Below are 25,096 nucleotides of genomic sequence, written 5' to 3' on the forward strand. Positions count from 1 at the left end.
CCCACGACCCCCAACCCTGTCTCTCAAATTCCTCATATCAGAGAGAGCATATGATAATTGTCTTTCTCTGATTGACTTATTTCACTCAGCATAATACCCTCTAGTTCAAGAAGACTGTTTTGAATTAAATACTAAATACAATGTATCACAAAGATAGTTTGATTACTTTCTCATATAGTTTATTTATTTATTTATTTTTAAAGGTTTTATTTATTTACTTGAGTGAGAGAGCAAGCATGACCAGGAGAGCTGCAGGCAGAGGGAGAAGCAGGTTCCCTGCTGAATGAGGAGCCCCTTGCAGGGCTCTATCCCAGGACCCTGGGATTGTGACCTGGGCCTAAGGCAGGCACTGAATGACTGAGCCACCCAGGCACCTCTCTGATATAATTTATAACCTGAAATACTCATTTGCTAAGTAAATGTAGTTCAGGATTTGATTTAATGAACAGATAAAAATGTGATCATCAAATGTGAATTTTCTATTACACTTTAAAATGATTGAATTGGAAGTGTTTTTAATTTCTCCTCTAACTTATATTACAATTTAAAGCAACTTTTCTTAATCTAAACTATTTGGAATTAAATGTTCTGATTATTTCAAATGAAGTATACCATGTTCAGACAGCCTATTTTCAAAGTCTGAGTGGAATGAAATATGCTATATTAAAACTGTTATCAAACAGAACACATATTTGATTCAGAAGATACCACAGGATCTTATAGTATGTCATTCATTTTCACTATGAATATCTATTATGTTATAATAACTAATATTTCTTAATTATTTACTATGTGCTGAGTACCATGCCCCTTCATCTACAGATGTTATTTCATGTAACACTCTTATTTACCATAAGAAATAAATATCATTAAGCATGAAAAATTAGCCAAGAGGAGATGAAAAGATTTGCCTCAAATCATTGTTAACTACTATTATATAATAGTGTGATGACTTCAATCAGTTTTCTTAATGTAAAACTCATGCACTTAATTGGTATCCTGAACAGCTTCTCTGATTTATAACAGCTGTGGAAAGTATAGGCCATCATACCATTTCTGCAGAACATTCCCTTATGGCTGATTTTGTGCTTTTTAAAAACATATAAACTCTCACCATTTTTATTTGTTTCACTTTTGAAAGGAAAGTGGAAAGCAAGATGCCCACTTAAAAATTCCATTCATATTGTCAGGTTATATGTATGCCATGCTAATCAACATTCTCAGCATTCTGCTTGGCAGATACGAACTTCAGCCCTGTATCTATTAAAAACTATAGCAAAACCTGAATTATGTTATCTTAAATGACAGAGGTTATAATGGTTAGTTTACAGATCAAATTCTTTTTTTATTTTTTATTATTTTATTTTATTTTTTTAAAAGATTTTATTTATTTGACAGAGATCACAAGTAGGCAGAGAGGCAGGCAGAGAGAGAGAGAGAGAGAGAGAGAGAGAGAGAGGAGGAAGCAGGCTCCTGCTGAGCAGAGAGCCCGATGCGGGGCTCGATCCCAGGACCTGGGATCATGACCCGAGCCGAAGGCAGAAGCTTTAACCCACTGAGCCCCCCAGGCACCCCCAGATCAAATTCTTAATTTAAAAAACTTTCTGGGTAAATTCAGTGTTCTAATTTTAATGAACAAATGTGGCAAAATATTTGGATAATATTTACTAGTACAATTCTTCCAATAGGACCAAGGAACAAAATGAAAACTGCTTGGCCATGTTTGAGAAACTATCACTTCCATGTATAAGTTTAAAAATGGAACAGTTGGATACATTTATCTCGTCACCAGCAATTGACTTTCAGGTGCTGACAATCTTGCACATTTTTCTGCCAGCGAATGGATTGTAGTAATCATATTTTTGATATATAATACGATTATTCCAGAATTTCTACTCTTTAGGTGAGATATTTTTCCTTAGAGAAATTATATCTTTTTGTCTTTACTATCTCTTGACCTTAAAACTACTGTTATAATTATTTTCAAAAGATTATTTAGGTTATTGCTTTTACTGAAAGTATGTCTTACTCTATCTACTCTTTTGGGTTCTATATGAAGGAAATTATTTGCCCAACTCTGGAAGAGTCATCAGAGGCTTGTATGTCAACTACTTACTCCCACTAGTTGCAGTTTTGTACATAGATCTTAAATGAGTAAAATATATGGCTTTTGTATGTGGCTGCTAACTTCCATGCAGCTCTTCCATATATGTTATTACAGAATTTGTTAAATTAGCTTACTGTTCACATCTGTTCTTGCTTTTTCACTGTTTTATTTACTATAACCTTGGTGATGCAGCATAATTTGGACTCCATGCCCGAGGGCTTCTTCCAGGTATCCCTGGATGAGATAATGTATGTAAAATACTGAGCTACCAAGTGCAGAAACAGTCTCACTTGTGTAAGGAAACCTTACTGAAAAATAGTAGAAGCTAATAAACAGAGACCTCTAAAGAATTATGTTTGATCATGTATAGGAAATATGACCCTACTGAAAGAACTTGTAATCTAGTACCCACCTAGAATGGCCTTATTCTTCCCTACACTCCTTTCTTTTGCCCAGCTCCTCCTAGATGTAATGTCTACTGTCATCTACTCATATATTATGCTCTGCAGATTACCTGTATGACAATTACCTGGGGGTGGATATGAGAGAAGGTGGATTGCTGGAGCCCATCCCAGATGAATCAGAATATCTTAGGATGGGGCCTGGACATCTGCATTTCAGATAACTCTCTCCTCCACTCATAATTCATATGCACACTAAGTACTCACTGTAGTTAGTCTTACTGATATCCCAGAAGCCCCTTTGGCGGTATTAACTCCTTCCTCTGATTCCCCGAGGCATTTATCTTTCATAAAGTCATGTAGAGCACTACTTTCCTTCTCCTCGTCTTTCAGTGACCCTGAGAGAAGTGAAATATACAACTATCTGAACTCTAAGTCTTATCCTGTGGGTCTCAGGATATGGTGTTTACTTAAGGTTTGTTTTTTAAAGATTTTTATTTATTTATTTGACAGAGATCACAAGTAGGGAGAGAGGCAGGCAGAGCAAGAGGGGGAAGCAGGCTCTCTGCTGAGCAGGGAGCCCGATTCGGGGCTCGATCCCAGGACCCTGAGATCATGACCTGAGATGAAGGCAGAGGCTTAACCCACTGAGCCACCCAGGTGCCCCTACTTAAGGTTTTAGTTCACATTAACTTATTTAGCTAGGTTGTGAGTTTCAAGTTAATATATGAGAAACAACAAATAATCACTAGAGAAAATATGACCAACTTAGCTTCACAAAAAAAAAACAACAACTGAGCATTAAGCCAGACACATAGCAGGTGCTCAGTGAACACTTACGTATTATTGATTACTTACTTTATTCTTCCCACTATATCACTTTACTCTTTTTCTCTTCCCACTTTCTAGTTCTCTATTTCCAATTATTCCTAACAAAATTTACTTGAATTTCCACTAACTAGGAGTTATTTCCTTGCCCATTTGTCATCTTAAGTTGTTCATTGTTGCCATGCAACTATAAAACATGCTATCTTTAGTTCCAGGGAAAACTGTATATGGCTTAACAAATCCTGTGTTTATTTTCTCTTAAGTATTTGGTTACTGGATACATATATAATATAGAAATGGGGAAGGGAAAGCTGTTGGGGGAGAGGTGGACAGTGTATATTTCTTCAGCGTACCTTATCTTACATGTTGTAATTAGACGCTTTATTTTATGCTGAGCAAAACAGATTAGTAAATTTATCTTATGATTCATTTGATGACTACATGTTTTCTTATAAACAAGTTAATATTATTGTTTTTGGCAGACATTTAAGGTTATATTAATCTTAGAATTTTTTTATGACTCATTCATATTTGATTTTATAGCTGATACTTTTAAGCTGTTAGAAATGCCAAATGCTAGAGTGTAAATACTGTAGATCAATAACCTGGATTGAACTGTAGCCTTGAAGGGAAATGCAGACTTTTTTTTTTTTTTTTAAGATTTTTTTGTTTATTTACTTGACAGAGAGCAAGAGAGCAGAAGCAGGGGGAGGAGCAGAGGGAGAGGGAGAAAAAGGTTCTGCACTGAGCAGGGAGCCTGATCCAGGGCTCAATCCCAGGACCCTGGAATCGTGACCTGAGCCAAAGGGAGAGGCTTAACTGACTGAGCCACACATGTGCCCCATAAAATGCAGACTTTATACTTTTTTTTTTTGTTCTTTTTTTTTTTTTTTAAAGATTTTATTCATTTATTTGACAGACAGAGATCGCAAGTAGGCAGAGAGGCAGGCAGAGAGAGAGAGGAAGGGAAGCAGACTCCCCGCTGAGCAGAGAGTCCGACGCGGGGCTCGATCCCAGGACCCTGAGATCATGACCTGAGCCGAAGGCAGAGGCTTTAACCCACTGAGCCACCCAGGCGCCCCGACTTTATACTTTTGAATAATTGAAGTTAATTCATTTATTTTAGGTAGTAAGAACAGTCAATTTATTTTATCAGTCATATTTACTGATTTCTGTTATATACTTCACAATATGTGAGAATCTGGAGAGGATGCTAAAGAGGAATATGAAACATCGTTTCTACCATCAAGGAACTCTGTGGTAGGTAGACAATTTACCATATGTGAAAAAAGTCAGCATATATGCAAATACAAAACTCTCCTGTTAAAAACTATTTCTAGAACATTAGATTGTACTTTAGGAATTCAGGAAAGTGAGGGATTAGGTGGACTGGTGTGCCAGTCTCTCTAGATCAACTTTCATCTTTTTCAGTTTTTCCAAGTGGCATCTGCAGCCTGGGCCATATAGATAGAGACTTTCTTCCCTCTGACATCTGGTTTAGTGTTAACTCTGAATAGGTAATCTGAGGGAAGGAGGAGAATGAGGTCAGGGTAGGTACATTGGTGGGCCCATGCCAAGAGTCAAAATCGAGGCTCAGATACCATATATTAACCATCGAAAACTAATTGCTTAAAAAACAGTCAAATAATATATGTTCTCTCCTTCTATTTTTTTTTTAAAAGACAATTTATTTTAGAAAGACAGAGAGAGCATGATCAGAAAGGGCAGGGAGAGTGAGGGAGAAAGTCAAGCAGACTCCGTGTGGAGCATAGAGCCTTACGTGGGGCTTGATCTCATGACCCTGAGATCAGGACCTGGACTTAAACCAAGAGATGGACCTTCAACTGACTGCACCAGCCAGGCATCCCTCCATCCTATTTTAACCAATATATTTTCATAATCTGAAAGGTAAAGTATAAATATAGAGTTCCTCGGTTCATCAGAGTTCCAAACCAGAAAGGAGGAACATGGGGAAAACCAGGTCTGTGCCTAGAGTCTACCTATTATACTCTTACCCAGTTTTACCTCCTCCCAATGACTTTCCTTGGCAAAGAGCTGCTCCTTGACTACACTACCCTCAGGCACAGGGTTGTGCCCACAAGCACTGCTGACTGTCTGTACCCTAGGAAAGCCTATATAGTTTCTGGAAGGAGACTTGGGGCCACTTTGGCAGGGAAACCCAGGGACAGCATGAATTCTGGGTGGCCACAGTCCCTTGACTCTGTGGACTCCATACCTTGTAGGGTTTTGTGCCTCTGAAGGAGGGCTGAAGAAGGGGTTCCTTTTGGTCAGGTCTAAGAATATTGGGTCAGACTTTTCATTTCCTCCGTTGCTTTTCTTCTAGATTCCCTCTGCTAGAGGTTTCCTTCAAACAAATGTCACAGGTCCTCTCAAGGTGTTTTTGTCTACAGAACTTTCTAATTCCTCACCACTTTGGACTTTGGGATAGAAACGGCCCTGGGATATAATACTATGTGTTACAAGTATATCTTGACCACCACCTGCCCAGTCCCTTTGTCAAACTATCACTAAATAGTCTTAATTTGAGGGTACCATCTGTTTTCTTCTGGGATGGTGGCTAATACAGCTGGTTCCTTGAGTGAGATTGTACATGAAGATGAAGTTAATGTAGGCCTCAAGCTAAAGAAAGATAGGATTTAGAAATTAAAGGGAATCGAAAGGCTATGGAATCCTACTTTCCCACCCCATGCCAGTACTTTTGCCCTGTTTGATATTTTGACACAGCTTAGAAGCATTCTTTGAAGTTTTTCTTAATTTCACAATTTCTTGTTTTCCCTCACACTGCTTGGATATTGAGAATTATACCTGCCATATACCCTAGGGTGACTCACTTCTCTTCCTACTTTTCTTTAATCAAACTTCAGTGAGCTTTTTATTCCTACAATATTTTGTGAAGTTATTTGGCTTTCACTTGATGGGAATGCATCACTTACACATTAGGTTTTCTCTGCTCCTTTCTCAGCACATGACAAAGTAATATTATTTGGTGTTATAGCAATCATAAACAAACACGCAAAATCAAGCTCTGAGATCCTGTAGCAGTATTCCATTTTCAAGGAGATGAACAAGAATATGTTTATATTACTTTTTAAAGCCCATATGAACTGGAATATGTTTATACTAATTTTAAGTCATAGAACGTAAAACAAAAATATTAAAATTACCCTAAGGAATAGATCCCCTTCCTCCCTCAGGATATCTGCTAACCTTAATTTGAGAAACAAGGACTTTCAGGACTGAATTGATGTGAGAGATGGGGAAAAAGTTTGGTATAATGATTCAAAGATGTCTGGTTTGGGTTACTGAATACCTATTTTCTATAATCAGGAGTAAAAAAAAATGCTGTGAGTGAAAAGGATGAATTTGTAAAATCTCACTTTGAGTTTCCTGCAGTACATTTTCTTTGTGGTAGACTGAGCTGCAGATATAAATTTGGAGGTCAGCAACATCTACTGAAACCAAGAGAACAGATGGCCATTCAGGGAAAGCATGCAGAGTAAGAGAAGATGGCCAAGAAAAATAATAGGGTTAGAGAAAACAGTTCCTGGAAAGTAGCAGTTAGCACAGACAGAGAGGTACGTCAAAACAGAGGCATGTTTTAAAAATGAAATGGTCAATGCAGTCAGATACTCTAAAAGGTCAAGTAAGATCAAGACTGAAAAGAGTTAATCATATCTGATGATTAAGAAGTGATCAGAGTACAACGCAATATCAGTGGAGTGTGGCGGCAAAGTCCAATCACAGCGAGCCTAAGAGCAAAGGGGGAAGTGAGGAAAAGCAGCTTATAATTCAAGATTATTTTTGTTTTGTTGTGAAGATGTAGCTATAGGCCACTGAAAAGGTAGGACTTGAAAACAGTGTAAAAGATTTGGGCTTCCGACCACCAGTGAGTGGCACCAGATGGGGAGAAAGGCAAGAGCCCACAGCTTAAAAACAGAGATCCTGGGGCGCCTGGGTGGCTCAGTGGGTTGAGGCCTCTGCCTTCGGCTCAGGTCATGGTCTCAGGGTTCTGGGTGGGATCCCGCATCGGACTCTCTGCTCTGCCGGGAGCCTGCTTCCTCCTCTCTCTCTGTGCCTACTTGTGATCTCTGTCAAATGAATAAATAAAAATCTTCAAGAAAAAAAAAGAGAGATCCTAAAAATGGTTGAATCACTATATTGTACACCTGAAACATAACACTATTTGTTAATTATACTGGAATTGAAAAAAAAAAGATCCTAGAAGAGTGAGGAGATCAGTGCAAGGGTCAAATAAGAAGAGATTTCTTAAGAGTTTGGAAACGGGAGGTGGGTGTAGTTATACACAGGGGTGGGGAATTGAGGGAGCTCACACATTGAACAGAATGGCTTCAATTTTCTCTGTGGAAAAAGGAGCAGGGTCCTTTGGCACCAATCTCAAAACTTTCCCTTCCAACTCTGCCATGCAGGGTGTGAGGTACCCAGAAGGCCGACGAAGGTTGACTTCTACTTAAATCCCTATCCCCAGTGGCCCCATCCTTATGAGCGCCTACCTCAGATTCGTGAAAAGCCCCGAAAGCCCACCGTGTTTGTATTCTAAGACGTGTTCTGTAGCTTCAGCATCTTGAGGCTTTTACGGAAATAGAGACTTTTTTCCCCCCCTTTTTTCCTTTTTTAAGGTGAGGAGAGAAGCCGGGGAGATGAGATGTGGGAACGGGCCAACTTTTCCTCTTTGCAGGTCTCCCCGGAGGGAGGGCAGGTGGCCGCTGCTGTCCAGGTGCCCCTCCTCGCGGCGGCGAAGGGGGCCCGGACCTGGCGTGGCCGGGCGGAAGCACCTCTGCCATTGGCCCAGCGGCGGCTTTTATCTGCGCGGAGCCCCGGGGGCCCGAGCTCAAAGTCCGCGACATCCTGCGGGAGAGGCAGCCGCCGTCCGCAGTGCAGCTGGGCCCCCGCCCTCGGCCAGGCAAGATGCCCCTGGGGTTGCGGAGAAAGGCGAAAGCCAAGTCCAAGGAGACCGCCCAGCTGGTGAAGGTCGAGCAGGTGGGCGCGGGCGGCTGCAGCCTCCCGGACCCCCCGCCTCCCACACGCAAGCTGGTTTTCTACACGCAGCTGGCCCACGGCAGCGCCACAGGCCGAGTGGAGAATTTCACCTGCGTCCAGGAGCTCTACGCCAAGATCGCGGGAGTGTTCGGGATCTCGGCGTCTGAGGTAAGGGCTGGGCGCCCAGGCTCTGGCTGGCGCGCGCGCCCCCCGCCCCTCCCACGTGCCGCGCCGGCTTAAACCGGCCCGGGCTGGAGGGGCGGCGCGGCGTCTGCTTGCAGCGCCCCCGGCGAAGTGAGGAGCTGAAAGGTAAGTCCGGGACCACAGAAAGTCGCGTTCCCCGGGCCCGTGGCTTCTGGGAAACCCGGCGACTTTTCTTCCTCATGCAAATGAGTATGCTTCCCTTGTCCTGGAGTTCCTAGACGTTCCGGGCAGGAGCGCCTCCGCGGAGTGGAGATCTGACTGGGCAAGGTAACACCCTCCGCTTCGCCTGGACTTCACTTTCCTTCCTCTGCTGGGGGAAGCATCTCCCAGGTTAAGGTAGGGAGAGAAAAGGGCCTGCTGGGTGATAGCACACCGAGGTCCCCTTAGCCCCTCAGGTGTGTTGTCTGGCCCCCAACACCAGAGCCCCTTTGGTAGTATCCCCTAGAATTTGATTATACCAAGGGTGCATAACGGAAGAGAATTAGAGCTCACTCCATGGGATGAGTTAAGGACACGGTCAGAGGGGAAAGCGGCTCTAAATTTTACACCTTGTCCTTTAAAAGAGGCTGGACCGGGGCACCTGGGTGGCTCAGTGGGTTAAGGCCTCTGCCTTCGGCTCAGGTCATGATCCTAGGGTCCTGGGATCGAGCCCCACATCGGGCTCTCTGCTCGGTGGGGAGCCTGCTTCCTCCTCTCTCTCTCTGCCTGCTTGTGATCTCTGTCAAAAAAAAAAAAAAAAAAAAAAAAAAAAAAAAAAAAAAATCTAAAAGAGGCTGGACCTCGCCTTAATTAGAGTGACTGCGTGCGCGCCCGGAACCGAAGTTTGCTGTGCGAACGATGCGGAAAGCACTAGTGTGCGGATGTTCACGGGACTGCTCTGTGCTTACCCCAGCGAACTGCGGATGCAAGAGAAGCTGGTCTAAGGAAGTCTTTTGTCCACACTGGAGGAAAAGCATGAGATGTTGCCCCGGGCTCCAGGGAGTGTAGAGAGCTGCCTTGGAATGACACAGCTGCACTTGGATTTCTGTTCTTTAATGCTGTTTATCAGGTCTGCTCAAGTAAAACTGAGGTCGCGGCAAAATTCTAAGGGGAGGTGAGAGAGAGCTTGAAGTGTAACCTTTTGTTCCTTCTGGGTTCCTAGGCACTGAGGGGCAAATCACAAACCCATTTTGTGAATGATTTATGTTGACCTGGAGTAGTAACAGTATTTCACGCTCCTGTAGGACATTTCAATTCAAAAGGCACTTTCATGGGACTAATGAATGTCCTTTTCTCTAGGAGAAGCAGGTGCATGTAGGTCATTGGGTAGCTAAAGGACAGGATTTGGAGACACCTAAGTCTGGATGTGAGTCCAAGTTCTACCATTTGCTGGCTGTGTCACCTTGAACAAGTTTACCTTTCCTCACTTTCAGCCATGTATAAAACAGATGAGAAGGGGGGTGCCTGGCTGGCTCAGTTGGTAGAGCCTGTGACTCTTGATCTCTGGTTGGTGAGTTTGAGCCCCACATTGGGTGTGGAGATTACTTAATCTTGAAATACAAAATCTTGAAAAACAAACAACAACAACAACAACAACAACAAAACCCAAATGAGAACGTTTGCCTTGAAGGGTTGTAAAGACTGGAGCTCATAAATAAACTTAAGAGATTGCATGGTATATGGTCCATGCTTAACAAATTGTAACTAGTATTACTGATACCTAACAGATAAGTGAGGAGCTGAGGTACAAAGTAATTGGGTCTTGGCCAAGGTCACATAATTAGCAAGAAAAAGTCTGGAATGTTATTTAAATTTGAATATTCTGGTTTCTAAGCTAAGTGAGCTTGTTAACACACTTAACTGACAACTTTAAGGGTCTCTTCTATAACCAGGGACTCCAGATTTAGTTGCTTTGTGTTAATAGCCTTCCTCATTATTCTGAGTTCAAGGTGCATGACTTTATTCAATCCACTTAATTCCGGAAAAAAATATTATCGATATCACTGCTTCAGAGAGGAAACAGGCTTTGAGGTTCACAAACTTTTCAAAATTATACATAGTAAGTAGCAGAGCCTGGGTTTAAACTCAGGTGTGTTTGCTTTTTGTTTTCTGACTCCAAATTCCATGAACTTCTCTTCTGTATTGCTTCCCAAGTTCTCCATGGTCTCTGGGATAGCTGGGCAACCATTTTCAGTGTTTTCACTTTCCAACACACTGAATTAGGAGGTAAAATTCCGAGATAATATAATCCTGAGATAATATAATCCTGCTATATCAAACTTCATATATTTTTATAACTCCAAATATATGTATTGGTATACTTATGCATGTAACCAACATTAACGCAAGTTTTCTATTTGGATTAAGAATATTTAAGTATATCCAAGATAAAGTATTGGTCATCATAGTATAGTATGTCCTAAATATTTCAATAGTTATTTTGAAACAAGTAACTTATTAAAACCATTTCTCGTGTCATTCCCCCAGCAAGGGGAATTACAGTATAAACTTTTGAGCTGTCGGTGGGAACAAAACAAGTTTCCCCCCTTTAATAGTTTCAGTAGAGTATTAGCTCAGAATTCCTGCCTTTTTTCTAGAGCAGTGGCTTTAGGATTATAAATAGCTCTGTATAGAATTGACCCTTCTTTCCTAAGGGGGAGAGGAAAAGGGAAGGGCTTGGCCTGACCTGATTTCAGGTGGGGCAGATATACTGGGAGTTCATAATGTGCCCATGACTGTACTAGGCATGTGAATAAGTCTGCAGCATGGTCGTTCCATCCTCACCATAGCACCGAGATTGGGGTTCTTTTCACTTTATAAAGCTAAGTGAGGCTCTGAGAAGTTAAGTAGCTTGCCCAGAGTCACTGAGCAGGTATGGGGCAGGGTCAGGATTTGAATGCAGGTTTCCTGGTTCCAAGTCTGTGAGGTTCTAGGTAACTGCATTCAAATTTCAAATACAAACCCAGGAAAACTTTTTTAAAACAAAGGGTCTTTTCAGTTAAAGCCTCAGACCCCACCACAAAAATATTGCCTCAAAAAATGCTGTTGTGGGGACGCCTGAGTGGCTCAGTTGGTTAAGCAGCTGCCTTCAGCTCAGGTCATGATTCCAGCGTCCTGGGATCGAGTCCCACATCGGGCTTCTTGCTCGGCAGGGAGCTTGCTTCTCCCTCTGCCTCTGCTACCACTCAGCCTGCCTGTGCTCGCTCGCGCGCGCGCTCTCTCTCTCTGGCAAAAACTAATGACCCATTAGTTTTTGTGAAACTAATGTGGATTTCACCTATTTCAAGGTCCCTGAAGGAGGAAACTAAGGAAACTATGAATCTAGGCTCTGAATCACTTTCAGGGTGCAGCCTGTGATCATTACCTTGAAACAGATGGCCAATTATGCAGAAATCCCTTTGAGCTGGTACTTTTTTCTAAACAACTAAATGAACAATTCAGCAAAAAGAACAAAGTAAATCTTGGTTAAAAGAGCGGTTAATTTCTGTAAGTGCAGGGACACTTACAAAAGTTTGATACCATTTTTTAAAATATTCAGGTTATACAAGGGAATCCAGCATTACACTCTTGAGCTTCAGTGGTAACATTTACTGAAGGGGCATTCTGAATATGTGACCACTGTGATTGACAGTAGATGGTGCCATGACATGTTTTCTTAGTTACCTATTATGTGGAACGACTGTAGAAAACAGTAATTTGAGCAGGCTTTTAAGAAAATCAGTTTTGTAGTTCGATACCTCACATGTCCAAGAAATGAAAGCTCAGTGTCTTTAAAGATTTAAGAAATTATTGGGATTCCTGGGTGACTCGGTTAAGTGTCTGACTTTGGCTCAGGTCATGATCCCAGGATCCTGGGATGGAATCCCACATTGGGCTCCTTGCTCGTCGGGGATCCTGCCTCTCTCCCTGCTTGTGCATGCTTGTGTGCTCACTCTCTCTGACAAATAAAATCCTTAAAATTTCCTTTGACTTGGTTGTATTCATTCATTTATGTATAATACTAGTTCATTGACTGAATGGGTCAAGCAAATGTAGCCTCTTCTTTCTCAATACATAAAGCAGTCCAAAAAAAACCAGTATTCTTGGGAAGATCAGATTTTAATTTTGAGAACTGTGATTTTTAATTTCAAGCTTTATATACAGTAGTTTATAAATAAGTTATACTGTGATTTCTCTCAACAAAACAGCTCTTCCCTTTTCACCTGCCCCATCTCCTGCTATTTCTTTTTTCTAGCAAAACTCACAAGTTGCTGTCTCCACTGAGACCTATCCTGTATCTTTTCTATTTGATCAGAACTCTCTGATAGCTCCCCATCTCACTTACAGCAAAAGCCAAAATCTTACAATGGGCTATAGGCCATGTTGCCTCTCTAATACCCTTATTCCTCCTGTTCCAGCCAGTCTGGCCTAGCCATTCCTTGAACTCTGGAGCCTTGGGGCTGTTGTCTTTACCAGAACTTCTTCCTGCAGAATGCAGTTCCTTCTTTAAGACTACTTGAATCCCACCTTCTCCGGCTGGTACTGATCATCCCATTTAAAATTCCCCTCCTCACTTAATTTTCCTACATAGCATACTCACATACTATGTATATGTAACTGATTTGTCTTTTTCTTCTCCCATGTAGTAGAATATAAGCTCCACAAAGGCAAGGATTTTGTCTATTTTTTTTTTTTTTTTTACTGATACAGCCCCAAAGGGCCTAGAACTCTACCTAAAACTGGGTTGGAGCTCAAGTATTCATTGAATTAAAAAAATCTTCACACAGTAGTTAAAATCCTATAGCTTCAGTATGCAGCTTTAGTACCAGTTACAATAATATCTTTTTTTAAAAAAATATTTTATTTATTTATTTGACAGAGATCACAAGTAGGCAGAGAGGCAAGCAGAGAGAGAGAGGGAGAAGCAGGCTCCCCGCTGAGCAGGGAGCCCAATGCGGGGCTCGATCCCAGAGCCCTGAGATCATGTCCTGAGCTGAAGGCAGAGGCTTAACCCACTGAGGCACCCAGGTGCCCCACAATAATGATGTCTTTTGTAGATGTTAACTTTTCCTACTGCCGTGTGAAGAAAGACTAGCTTTTGATGGCGGTAGGAATGAGGAGCATCATTTGTACTTTGAAGGGGTTGGGGATTAAGAGGGTGAAGTATGGACACTGACTAGAAAGTATGGAAATGAAGATTTTTATGCATTTCTTGTATCTCTAAAAATTGCAGAAATTATGAAGTTGGAGGCTTTGTTTACAAGCAGAATTCCTTCCTAGCTGAAATAGTGTACGGGGAGCTGCCTTGTAAAGGTTCCCAGAAACTGCTTCCTTTTGTTTCCAAGTTGCTGGCATCTGCGCTGAACTCTTGTGAAAGTCAATATTCTGTACTTATGTGGCACTTCTGGAGAACATGAACTGTACTGCGGACTTTATCATTTCCCAGCAATGCAGCTAACTGGCTAGTGGAACCAGGCCTTTCTGCTTCACAAATGCGAAATCCAGGAAGACTAGAGCAAAATGAGCTTCACTGACTTGCATATGGTCCCTCCTAGGAATAACAACAAACATACCAAATGAAGGAATTTGGGAATCCAGTGTGAATTTTTACCATTAAGCTATGAGAACTGTGAAACAAGCCCAACAGAACTGAATAAAAGAGTTTAAGAGTGAGAAAAGCAGCCCCTGCCATCTGGGAGCTGGCTTGACACTCACAGGTAGGAGTTGGCGTTCTCCTTTTGGGCATAAATGGTATCACAGAACATCAAAATCAGGTAAGATCACTCTGTGACTGATGGGGCAAGTCAAAAGTAAGACTACCCTGGGGGTGCCTGGCTGGCTCAATTGGAAGAGCATGTGACTCTTGATCTTGAGGCTGTAAGTTCAAGCCCCAAGTTGTGTGTAAAGATTACTTTAAAAGAAAATCTTGGGGTGCCTGGCTGGCTCAGTTGGAAGAGCATGTGACTCTTGATCTCAGGACTCTGAGTTTGAGCCCCACATTGAGTATAGAGATTACCTAAATAAAACTTAAAAATGTTAAAACAGAAACCAAAAACATCACTCTGGAATCCTGTCTGGACAGAAACCAAAACATGAACGTTGTTCACACCTCAAAAATGACCAGATTCGCACCCCTTTTCCCCCAGACCAGGCGACTGATAAAAATCACTGCTGTTCCTTCCATAATTCTAGCTTTTAGCTTTGATAACTTCTCCCACCTTACTAAGATAGTCCGAGAATTGCCCCACCTCCTGATGCTAACCTATCCAGGACAAACCCATGTTTCCTTGCACATACTCCTAAGTCCTATCTTTCTTTCTTTCTTTTTTTTTCCCCAAGTCCTTTCTAGCATCCCCTTACTCAGACCCCTCTGTGGTTCTCCATGGCATGCTGTCTCCCTTGATGCTAGGAACAGTAAACTAGAGGTGAGAAATCCTGGTGATCCTTGGCTGGAGGGCGTTGACAGTTGTTATTGTTGGATTATTACAATGGTGCCTCTAAAGAAGCACCCTGATATGATTTTCTGATCCTACCCATCTTCTATTTTAATATTTTGATGGTCTGAGCATACCTATTAGAAACCTTCAGAGCTCCCAGTTACTTCCTATCTTATTCCTTGTTGGCTGCTATAAAAAAATCACTGTCTGGATAACTTTTTTTTTTTTCCTAAAGATTTTATTTATTTATTGTTAGAGAGAGAGAGAGCGCGAGTGTGAGCACAGGCAGACAGAGTGGTAGGCAGAGGCAGAGGGAGAAGCAGGCTCCCTGCCGAGCAAGGAGCCCAATGTGGGACTTGGTCCCAGGATGCTGGGATCATGACCTGAGCTAAAGGCAGCTGCTTAACCAACTGAGCCACCCAGGCGTCCCTGTCTGGATAGCTTTTAAACAACACAAATTTATTGCTAACATTTCTAGAGCCTGGTGACCACCTTCTGGTAATGCCCTCTCCTGGTGACCACCTTCTGGTAATGCCCTCTCCTGGTTCATTGTTGGCACCTTCTTGCTGTGTCCCCACATGGTGGGTAGGGGCTGGTAATCTCTCTGGAACTTCTGGTAAGGCACTGATTCCATTCACGAGGTCTACCCTCCGGCTTAAGCAACTTGCAAAGGTCCTACCTAATAATGCTGTCACCTGTGGGGGTTCAACATTTGATTTTGGAGGGAAACACAAATATTCAGATGAAAGAACTTACAAATAACCCCCACTAGCTAAACAATGTCTCCTATTCCTCCCTCTTGAGTTCTGTCCTGTGCCTGCTCCTCCGATCTCCTCTTCTAACCATCCCCTCTCTCTCTGTGCCTTTTCTCATACTGTTCTCATTTTTTAAAAGTAGGCTGCATGCTGGGTGTGGGCTTGAACTCATGACCCTGAGTTCAAGACTTGAGTTGAGATTGAGTTGGATGTTTAACTGACTAAGCCTTCTCATTTCTGGTAGCTCCTATTCACCTTTCCAGTCTTAATTGCCACCTCTTCCAAGAAGCCTTCCTTGCGAATCTCTCAGTCTAGATTAGTTATAATATCCAGTGTTGCATGATTTTAGCCTAGCATTAGCACACTGAATTGAATTTAATTATTCCTCTCTTCTCTCTCCCAGGATGGTTGAGGGAGGGAGGGCTTGGACTTTTTCTTTTTCTTTTCATTTCTTTTCTTTTCTTTTCTTTTCTTTTTGTTTCTTAAGTCCTGTCTCTATAGTAGCTAGATGGTTACCTGCCCCATGGAAGTCTGATAAATAAAATTAAATGACTGAATGGTGGATACAGTAGGAGCTGAAGATGGAGATGGTGAGACTATAAACATCCTTGAAGCTGTATAGATTTTATTCTGTAAGCAATGAAAAGAACTCAAATGTTTTTCAGCAGAGGAATGATCACTGACTTCTGTTTATATAAAGTAGAAATACAATTTACCATTCATTTGCTATGTTTGTCTTGCAAATGTTTGTAAGTTGGAAATGATAGTATTTTCTGGAATTGTACAGTACCATCTGATAAATTCTAATATTACGATCATTATGTTTGCTATCCCTCATGGGCACCAGTTTTTTTTTTTAAAGCTTCATTTTTAGATTAAAAACTGGAAACAAAAATCACTAACTTATTTTGAGAAGTAGGAGAGTGTAAGCAGCTGCTTTGTAGACCTCACTGCTATCAGGAAGATAAGAAATGAATAAAACTGTTGACTTTTGCTGGAAATCCCCTGAAGTGAGCATGTGAACAATCCTAGAGTAAAGTCTGAAACCCTGAGCAGAGGTCAACCACTCCCAGCGTGCTATGTCAGAGGCTGATAGCTGGCCTCTGCCTTCTTTCACTCCCTCCCACCACTCCCATTCTGAGTGGACATGAAAGGCTCTTGCAAATTGCAAGAGATGGAACACTCCGATTACCTTAGGCAATTTGTATGTGTGTATTTGTTTGTATCAGGATGTATATAGGAAGGTAAAGAAGCTCAGGACAGCTGTAGGTGGGTAGTCCCTTTCCATGCACAACTGTAGGATCATTCATGCTGTCCAGGTGAAAGCAGTAGCTTTAGACTTTGAAGAACCAAGAGCAAGTCTGTTTGTCCTTCACCTTCCATTTCAGCTTCTCTTTCTCTCTCCCTCTCCCCCCACATCTCTTCTTGACTGATGAATGCCTCTTATCCTTTTGATTTTGCTCCCTTTATGTCCTGTTGTCTCATCTGTGTCTTTGTTTTGTTACTGCTCTACTTTCTGTGCCCCATTGTGTCTCAAATTCAGACTCCCTGAGAGTGAGTCTCTGTGTTGGCAAGTCTGTGTACAGAACAGGTAGGACAGGACCTGTGAGCCTGTGGATCAGGGGCTCATCTCTGGTCCAGCCTGTAAGGCATGTGGAACAAAAGCAGGTGAGCGGTACTTAAGGAGTCACGCTGGAAACCTATGGCCATCCATAAGTGGTGGTTAAGAGACTCAAGAACTCAAGCATTCAAAAAGTGTTTTTGCTATTCTATTAAAAAAAAAACAAAACTCCCTGGAAATAAAGAACATGTAGAGGAACAGTTTCAACTGTTTCTCTCTCTCTCTTTTAACTACTACTACTGTTTTCATTTTATTAAGTAAACTCTACCTCCATCATGGGGCTTGAACTCCTGATCCCCGAGATTGAGTCACTTGCTCTACAGACTGAGACAGCTGTGTACCCCTTAACTCTTTTTTTTTTAATGGCTAAAATCCAGGATAATCCTGTAGATCATCTCCATCTATAAAAATCACAGATTCGTAAAATGTAGTGTTAAATTTATGAGGCCTTAAAGGGATATACAGTAATAAGGCTGAGGAAATGATAATTTTGTTTCTATTCTTAAGACAACTCACATATCCACATACTGCATTAATATAGTAGTAGTTTCTGTGATTGGCATTAACACTATGTCCTTGATGACCCAGTGCCAGAATCTTAATTTAACTTCTTGTGGCTTCTCACATTTGGTACTAACAGTTTGTTCTGGGTGTGGCTGGGTATTAGGGGCTGGTCATGATTCCTGTTACTTTCTTCTGTTTTCTTTATATTTCTCCCTTCCTGTGTTAATTTTCCTGTCTTTATGTGGAGGTGTGTGGGGGAAAGGGAAACATATCTTGAACTAAGAAGGGAATTTTTGTTGAATATCTACCCTTACCATTTAACCCATGCCATCCTATGGGAAATGACAGTTCTTACCCAGAGCCTTAGAGATGGCTACAATCCATAGATGAGGCAACTGGAGCTCAGAGCAAAAGTAAACTATTCAAGTCATGCAGTCTAAAGGGATGTCTTTGATCTTAGGTTTGTCGACCCCAAAGCCCATACCTTTTCCTTTTATACAGTGGTTCTTAACCTTGTTGGACTTGAAGTAACACCCTTTTTATTACTCTGAAATAAAATTTTACCAACCTATACACATAATTGAAAAAATTATATTAAATCTAATATTTATTTTTAGAGCGAGCATGCACACATGCCTGCAGGGGATGGGGAGGGGCAGAGGGAGAGAGAATGACTCTCCAGCAGACTCCCCACCGAGTGTGGAGCCCCATGCAGGGCTTGATCTCATAACCCCGAGATCATGACCTGAGTGAACCGAAATCAAGAATCAGATGCTTAACTAACTGAGCCACTCTGGTGCCCCTTAACTCTAATATTAGAAGCAAATATGGATTTCAGTATGGGGAAAACTATCATAGAAGACCTAATGGAGCAGTTAGGTGCATGTATCTACTTGTAGTGAATAAGTTTGGATTTAAAGAATAAGACAATATTCAACTGAATGTTTTGACTTTCTTTATATAACATGTAAAGAAATAAGGGATCAATGATATTTGTTGATGTTTGTAGAATTACTGTAATGTAACAATAGGCATAGATTGATATTTGACTTTTTAACATAAAATGTTATGTGAATAGCATTGTTGTGAGTGCCTTGGTTTTCTAAAATGATAAACCGTGCTTGGTAAAGTTCAGCACAAACAGGTTAAGTCTTTTCCTTGATTTACATGGTAATTATAGTCCAGAAAAGTGATAACCAAAAATACTTCAGCTCTAACACACCTAGGGTTTAGGCTTAAATAAATCTTTGTTTGTATTTCTCTCCCCAAAGTGAATGTCTGGGAGGACATTTAAAGATCACGTGGAATGCCAAACAGTTCTTAACTGAGCTGGGCTTCTGTGTTAGAGTTCATACAGTATCCCTACATCAGTCCCTGTCTCCCAGATGCCAGCAGGGTCACACAATCATTTTAACAACCAAAAAGGCCTCCACAAAATTTCAGATTGTTTCATTAGGGGCCAAAATCCCCCCTTCCCACCAACAACATTGCTTTATAACCAGCTGCTTGAGATAAAGTACTTGCTCTACGTGTGAAGTTAGGTGCTAAGGGGGAAAAAAGTGGGAAAGCAAGAAGGGAAAAACCAGCAGAAAGACCTGTTGGTTTTATATGTTCAGTTTTAGGATTAATCTTATAGGATTGTAATTATGTAGAGTGGAGAGTGGTTTGTTAGATTTGTGACATTTTAGGCTTTTATATCTTATTTTTTTTCAAAGATTATTTATTTATTTATTTGACAGACAGATCACAAGCAGGCAGAGAGGCAGGCAGAGGGAGAGGAAGGGAAGCAGACTCCCCACAGAGAGCCCGATGTGGGGCTTGATCCCAGGACCCCGGGACCATGACCTGAGCCGAAGGCAGAGACTTTAACCCACTGAGCCACCCAGGTGCCCCTAGGCTTTTATATCTTAAAGCAACATATGTTGCTGTGGCTTTTTGAAGGGTTCATAGCATCCTTTGAGAGACAGGGAGTCAAGGTGGCGTGATAGAAAAGCTTTCAGGACCATACAGTGGGGGTTGGGTTTCAGGGTGGTTTGGTTTGCCCTGGGCTTGACTCCTGGAGATGCCACCTTCTAGCCTAAATTTTCTCACTGGCAAAATGTACAAATAATACCTGCTTTTTGTGATTTGTTGTAAGAGTTGAATGAAATAGCAGGTTAGGTATCTTCTTTTCCTTAAACAAGATACATTTTTTTTTTTTAAACAACTCTTTGGATACATTTTTTTTTTTTTTTACAACTCTTTGGATACTTTTTTTTAATTTTTAAATTTTTCTCTTCTAGACCTATACATTAAAAAAAATATTTTTATTAACATATAATGTATTATTTGCGTCAGGGGTACAGGTCTGTGAATCATTAGGCTTCCACATTTCACAGCACTCACCATAGCACATACCCTCCTCAATGTCCACAACCCAACCAACCTCTCCCTACCCCCCAACCCCAGCAACCCTCAGTTTGTTTCCTGAGATTAAGAATCTCTTATGGTTTGTATCCCTCCTGATCTTGTCTTGTTTCATTTTTTCCTTCCCTACCCACTAAACCCCCTGCCCTGCCTCTCGAATTCCTCATATCAGAGAGATCATATGATAATTGTCTTTCTCTGATTGACTTATTTTGCTCAGCATAATACCCTCTAGTTCCATCCACGTCGTTGCAAATGGCTAGATTTCATTTCTTTTGATGGCTGTGTAGTATTCCATTGTATATATGTACTACATCTTCTTTTTCCATTCATCTGTTGATGGACATCTAGGTTCTTTCCATAGTTGGCTATTGTGGACATTGCTGCTATAAACTTTCTGGTACGCATGCCCCTTCAGATCACTACATTTGTATCTTTAGGGTAAATACCCAGTAGTGTGATTGCTGGGTCATAGGGTAGCTCTATTTTCAACTCTTTGAGGAACATCCATGCTGTTTTCCAGAGTGGTAGCACCAACTTGCATTCCCACCAACAGTGCAGGAGGGTTCCCCTTTCTCTGCATCCTCAGCAACATTTGTCATTTCCTGACGTGTTAATTTGAGCCATTCTGACTGGTGTGAGGTGGTATCTCATTGTGGTTTTGATTTGTATTTCCCTGATGCCGAGTGATGCTGAGCGCTTTTTCATGTGTCTGTTGGCCATCTGGATGTCTTCTTTGCAGAAATATCTGTTCATGTTTTCTGCCCATTTCTCGATTGGATTATTTGTTTGTTTGTTTGTTTGTCTTTTTGGATTATTTGTTCTTTGGGTGTTGAGTTTGATAAGTTATTTATAAATTTTGGATACAAGTCCTTCTTCTGATATGTCATTTGCAAATATCTTCTCCCATTCTGTCAGTTGTTTTTTGGTTTTGTTGACTATTTCCTTTGTTGTGCAAATGCTTTTGATCTTGATGAAGTCCCAGTAGTTCATTTTTGCCCTTGCTTCCCTTGCCTTTGGTGATGTTTCTAGGAAGAAGTTGCCGCAGCTGAGATCGAAGAGGTTTCTGCTCTGTGTTCTCCTCAAGGATTTTGATGGATTGCTGTCTCACATTGAGGTCTTTCATCCATTTTCAGTGTGTTTTTGTGTGTGGTGTAAGGAAATGGTCCAGTTTCATTTTCTGCATGTGGATGTCCAATTTTTCCCAACACCATTTGTTGGAAAGGCTGTCTTTTTTCCATTGGACGTTCTTTCCTGCTTTGTTGAAGATTAGTTGAGCATAGAATTGAGGGTCCATTTCTGAGCTCTCTATTCTGTTCCATTGATCTATGTGTCTGTTTTTGTGCCAGTACCATACTGTCTCGATGACAGCTTTGTAATAGAGCTTGAAGTCTGGAATTGTGATGCCACCAACTTCGGCTTTCCTTTTCAACATTCCTCTGGCTATTCAGGGTCTTTTCTGGTTCCATATAGATTTGAGGATTATTTGTTCCATTTCTTTGAAAAACATTGATGGTATTTTGATAGGGATTGCATTAAATGTGTAGATGGCTTTTGGTAGCATAGACATTTTTACAGTATATGTTCTTCCAATCCATGGGTATGGAACATTTTTCCATTTCTTTGTGTCTTCCTCAATTTCTTTCATGAGTACATTATAGTTTTCTGAGTACAGATTCTTTGCTTCTTTGGTTAGGTTTATTCCTATGTATCTTATGGCTTTGGATGCAGTTGTAAACAGGATTGCTGTTGGTGTGTAGAAATGCAACTGATTTCTGTGCATTGATTTTATATCCTGAGACTTTACTGAATTCCTGTATGAGTTCTAGCAGTTTTGTAGTGGAGCCTTTTGGGTTTTCCACATAAAGCATCACATTATCTGCAAAGAGTGAGAGTTTGATGACTTCTTTGCTGATTTGGATGCCTTTTGTTTCTTTTTGTTGTCTGATTGCTGAGGCTAGGATTTCTAGTACAATGTGGAATAGCAGTGGTGATTGTGGGCATCCCTGTTGTGTTCCTGACCTTAGGGAAAAAGCTCTCAGTTTTTCCCCATTGAGAATGATATTCGCTGTGGGTTTTTCATAGATGGCTTTGATGATATTGAGGTATGTACCCTTTATCCCTACACTTTGAAGAGTTTTGATCAAGAAAGGATGCTGTACTTTGTCAAATGCTTTTTCAGCATCTATTGAGAGTATCATATGGTTCTTGTTCTTTCTTTTATTAATGTATTGTATCACATTGATTGATTTATGGATGTTGAACCAAGCTTGCAGCCCAGGAATAAATCCCACTTGGTCGTGGTGAGTAATCCTTTTAATGTACTGTTGGATCCTATTGGCTAGTATTTTGGTGAGAATTTTCACATCTGTGTTCATCAGGGATATTGGTAATTCTCCTTTTTGGTGAGGTCTTTGTTTGGTTTTGGGATCAAGGTAATGCTGACTTCATAAAATGAGTTTGAAAGTTTTCCTTCCATTTCTATTTTTGGAACAGTTTCAGAAGAGTAGGTATTAATTCTTCCTTAAATGTTTGGTAGAATTCCCCTGGTACGCCGTCTGGCCCGGGGCTCTTGTTTGTTGGGAGATTTTTGATGACCGCTTCAATCTTCTTACTGGTTATGGGTCTCTTCAGGTTTTCTATTTCTTCCTGGTTCCATTTTGATAGTTTATATGTCTCTAGGAATGCATCCATTTCTTCCAGATTGTCAAATTTGCTGGCATATAGTTGCTCATAATATGTTCTTATAATTGTTTGTATTTCCTTGGTGTTGGTTGTGATCTCTTCTCTTTCATTCATGATTTTATTAATTTGGGTCCTTTCTCTTTTTGATAAGTCTGTCTAGGGGTTTATCAATTTTATTAATTCTTTCAAGGAACCAGCTCCTAGTTTTTTTCATTTGTTCTACTGTTCTTTTGGTTTCTATTCCATTGATTTCTGCTCTGATCTTTATGATTCTTTTCCCCTCCTGGGTTTAGGCTTTCTTTGCTGTTCTTTCTCCAGCTCCTTTAGGTATAGGGTTAGGTTGTATACTTGAGACCTTTCTTATTTCTTGAGAAAGGCTTGTATCGCTATATACTTTCCTCTCAGGACTGCCTTTGCTGTGTCCCAAAGATTTAGATCAGTTGTGTTTTCATTATCATTTGTTTCCATGAATTTTTCAAGTCTTAATTTCCTGGTTGACCCATTCATTCTTTAGTAGAATGCTCTTTAGTTTCCATGTATCTGTGTTCTTTCCAAATTTCCTCTTGTGATTGACTTCTAGCTTCAGAGCATTGTGGTCTGAAAATACGCAGGGAATGATCCCAGTCTTTTGGTACTGATTGAGACCTGATTTGTGACCCAGGATGTGATCTATTCTGGAGAATGTTCCATGTGCACTAGAGAAGAATGTGTATTTTGTTGCTTTGGGATGGAATGTTCTGAATATATCTGTGATGTCCATCTGGTCCAGTGTGTCATTTAAAGCCCTTATTTCCTTGTTGATCTTTTGCTTGGATGATCTGTCCATTTCAGTGAGGAGAGTGTTAAAGTCCCCTACTATTATTGTATTATTGTCGATGTGTTTCTTTGATTTTCTTATTAATTGGTTTATGTAATTGGCTGCTCCTGTGTTAGGGGCATAGATATTTAAAATTATTAGATCTTCTTGTTGAATAGATCTTTTAAGTATGATATAGTGTCCTTCCTCATCTCTTATTATAGTCTTTGGCGTAAAATCTAATTGATCTGATATAAGGATTGCCTCCCCAGCTTTCTTTTGATGTCCATTAGCATGGTCAATTGTTTTCCACCCCCTCACTTTAAATCTGGAGGTGTCTTTGGGTCTAAAATGAATTTCTTGTACACAGCATATCGATGGATCTTGTTTTTTTCTCCATTCTGGTACCCTTTGTCTTTTGATTGGGGCATTTGGCCCATTTACGTTCAGGGTAACTATTGAAAGATATGAATTTAGTGCCATTGTATTACCTGTAAGGTGACTGTTACTGTATATTGTCTCTGTTCCTTTCTGGTCTACTACTTTTAGGCCCTCTCTTTGCTTAGAGGACTCCTTTCAATATTTCCCTAGGGCTGGTTTGGTATTTGCACTTCTTTTAATTTTTGTTTGTCCTGGAAACTTTTTATCTTTCCTTCTTTTCTCTCTCTCTCTTTTTTAAAGATTTTATTTATTTGACAGAGAAAGATCACAAGTAGGCAGAGAAGCAGGCAGAGAGAGAGAGATAGAGAGGAGGAAGCAGGCTCCCTGCCGAGCAGAGAGCCTGATGTGGGGCTCGATCCCAGGACCCTGAGACCATGACCTGAGCTGAAGGCAGAGGCCTAACCCACTGAGCAACCCAGGCACCCCTTTCCTTCTATTTTCAATGACAGCCTAGCTGGATATAGTATTCTTGGCTGCATATTTTTCTCGTTTAGCACTCCAAATATATCATGCCAGACCTTTCTGGTCTGCCAGGTCTCTTGGATAAGTCTGCTGCCAGTCTAATATTTCTACCATTGTATGTTACAGACTTCTTGTCCAGAGCTGCTTTCAGGATTTTCTTTTTGTCACTAAGTCTTATAAGTTTTACTATGCGATGATGGAGTGCGGATCTATTTTTATTGATTTTTGAGGGGGATTCTCTCTGCTTCCTGGATTTTGATCCTTGTTCCAGTTGCCATATTAGGGAAATTTTCTACTATAATTTGCTCCAATATACATTCTGTGTATCTCTCTCTTTCTTCTTCTGGGATCCCAATTATTCTAATATTGTTTCCTCTTATGGTATCATTTATCTCTTGAATTCTCCCCTCCTGGTCCAGTAGTTGTTTGTCTCTCTTTTGTTCAGCTTCTTTATTTTTCATCATTTGGTCTT

The 25,096-nt window shown here is 40.9% G+C and overlaps 1 protein-coding gene across 5 annotated transcripts in view; it reads left to right on the top strand.

Moving 5' to 3' along the window:
• The first annotated feature begins 8,222 nt into the window (after positions 1–8,222).
• LOC111143362 (GIPC PDZ domain containing family member 2) overlaps positions 8,223–25,096 on the top strand; it is a 79,998-nt gene continuing 63,124 nt past the window's right edge. For 3 of the 5 annotated variants that reach the window (XM_022497052.1, XM_022497054.1, XM_022497053.1), the window contains exon 1: positions 8,223–8,523. In XM_022497052.1, coding sequence (XP_022352760.1) covers positions 8,284–8,523 — 240 coding nt within the window. In that variant the 5' untranslated portion in view covers positions 8,223–8,283. Of the gene's footprint in view, positions 8,524–8,568; positions 8,896–14,238; positions 14,292–25,096 lie in introns of those variants that run through there. The other 2 variants (XM_022497055.1, XM_022497057.1) reach the window with 2 other exon arrangements.

This window comes from Enhydra lutris, unplaced genomic scaffold, assembly GCF_002288905.1.
Source record: "Enhydra lutris kenyoni isolate GAN:26980312 unplaced genomic scaffold, ASM228890v2 scaffoldscaffold9, whole genome shotgun sequence".
NCBI lineage: Eukaryota > Metazoa > Chordata > Mammalia > Carnivora > Mustelidae > Enhydra > Enhydra lutris.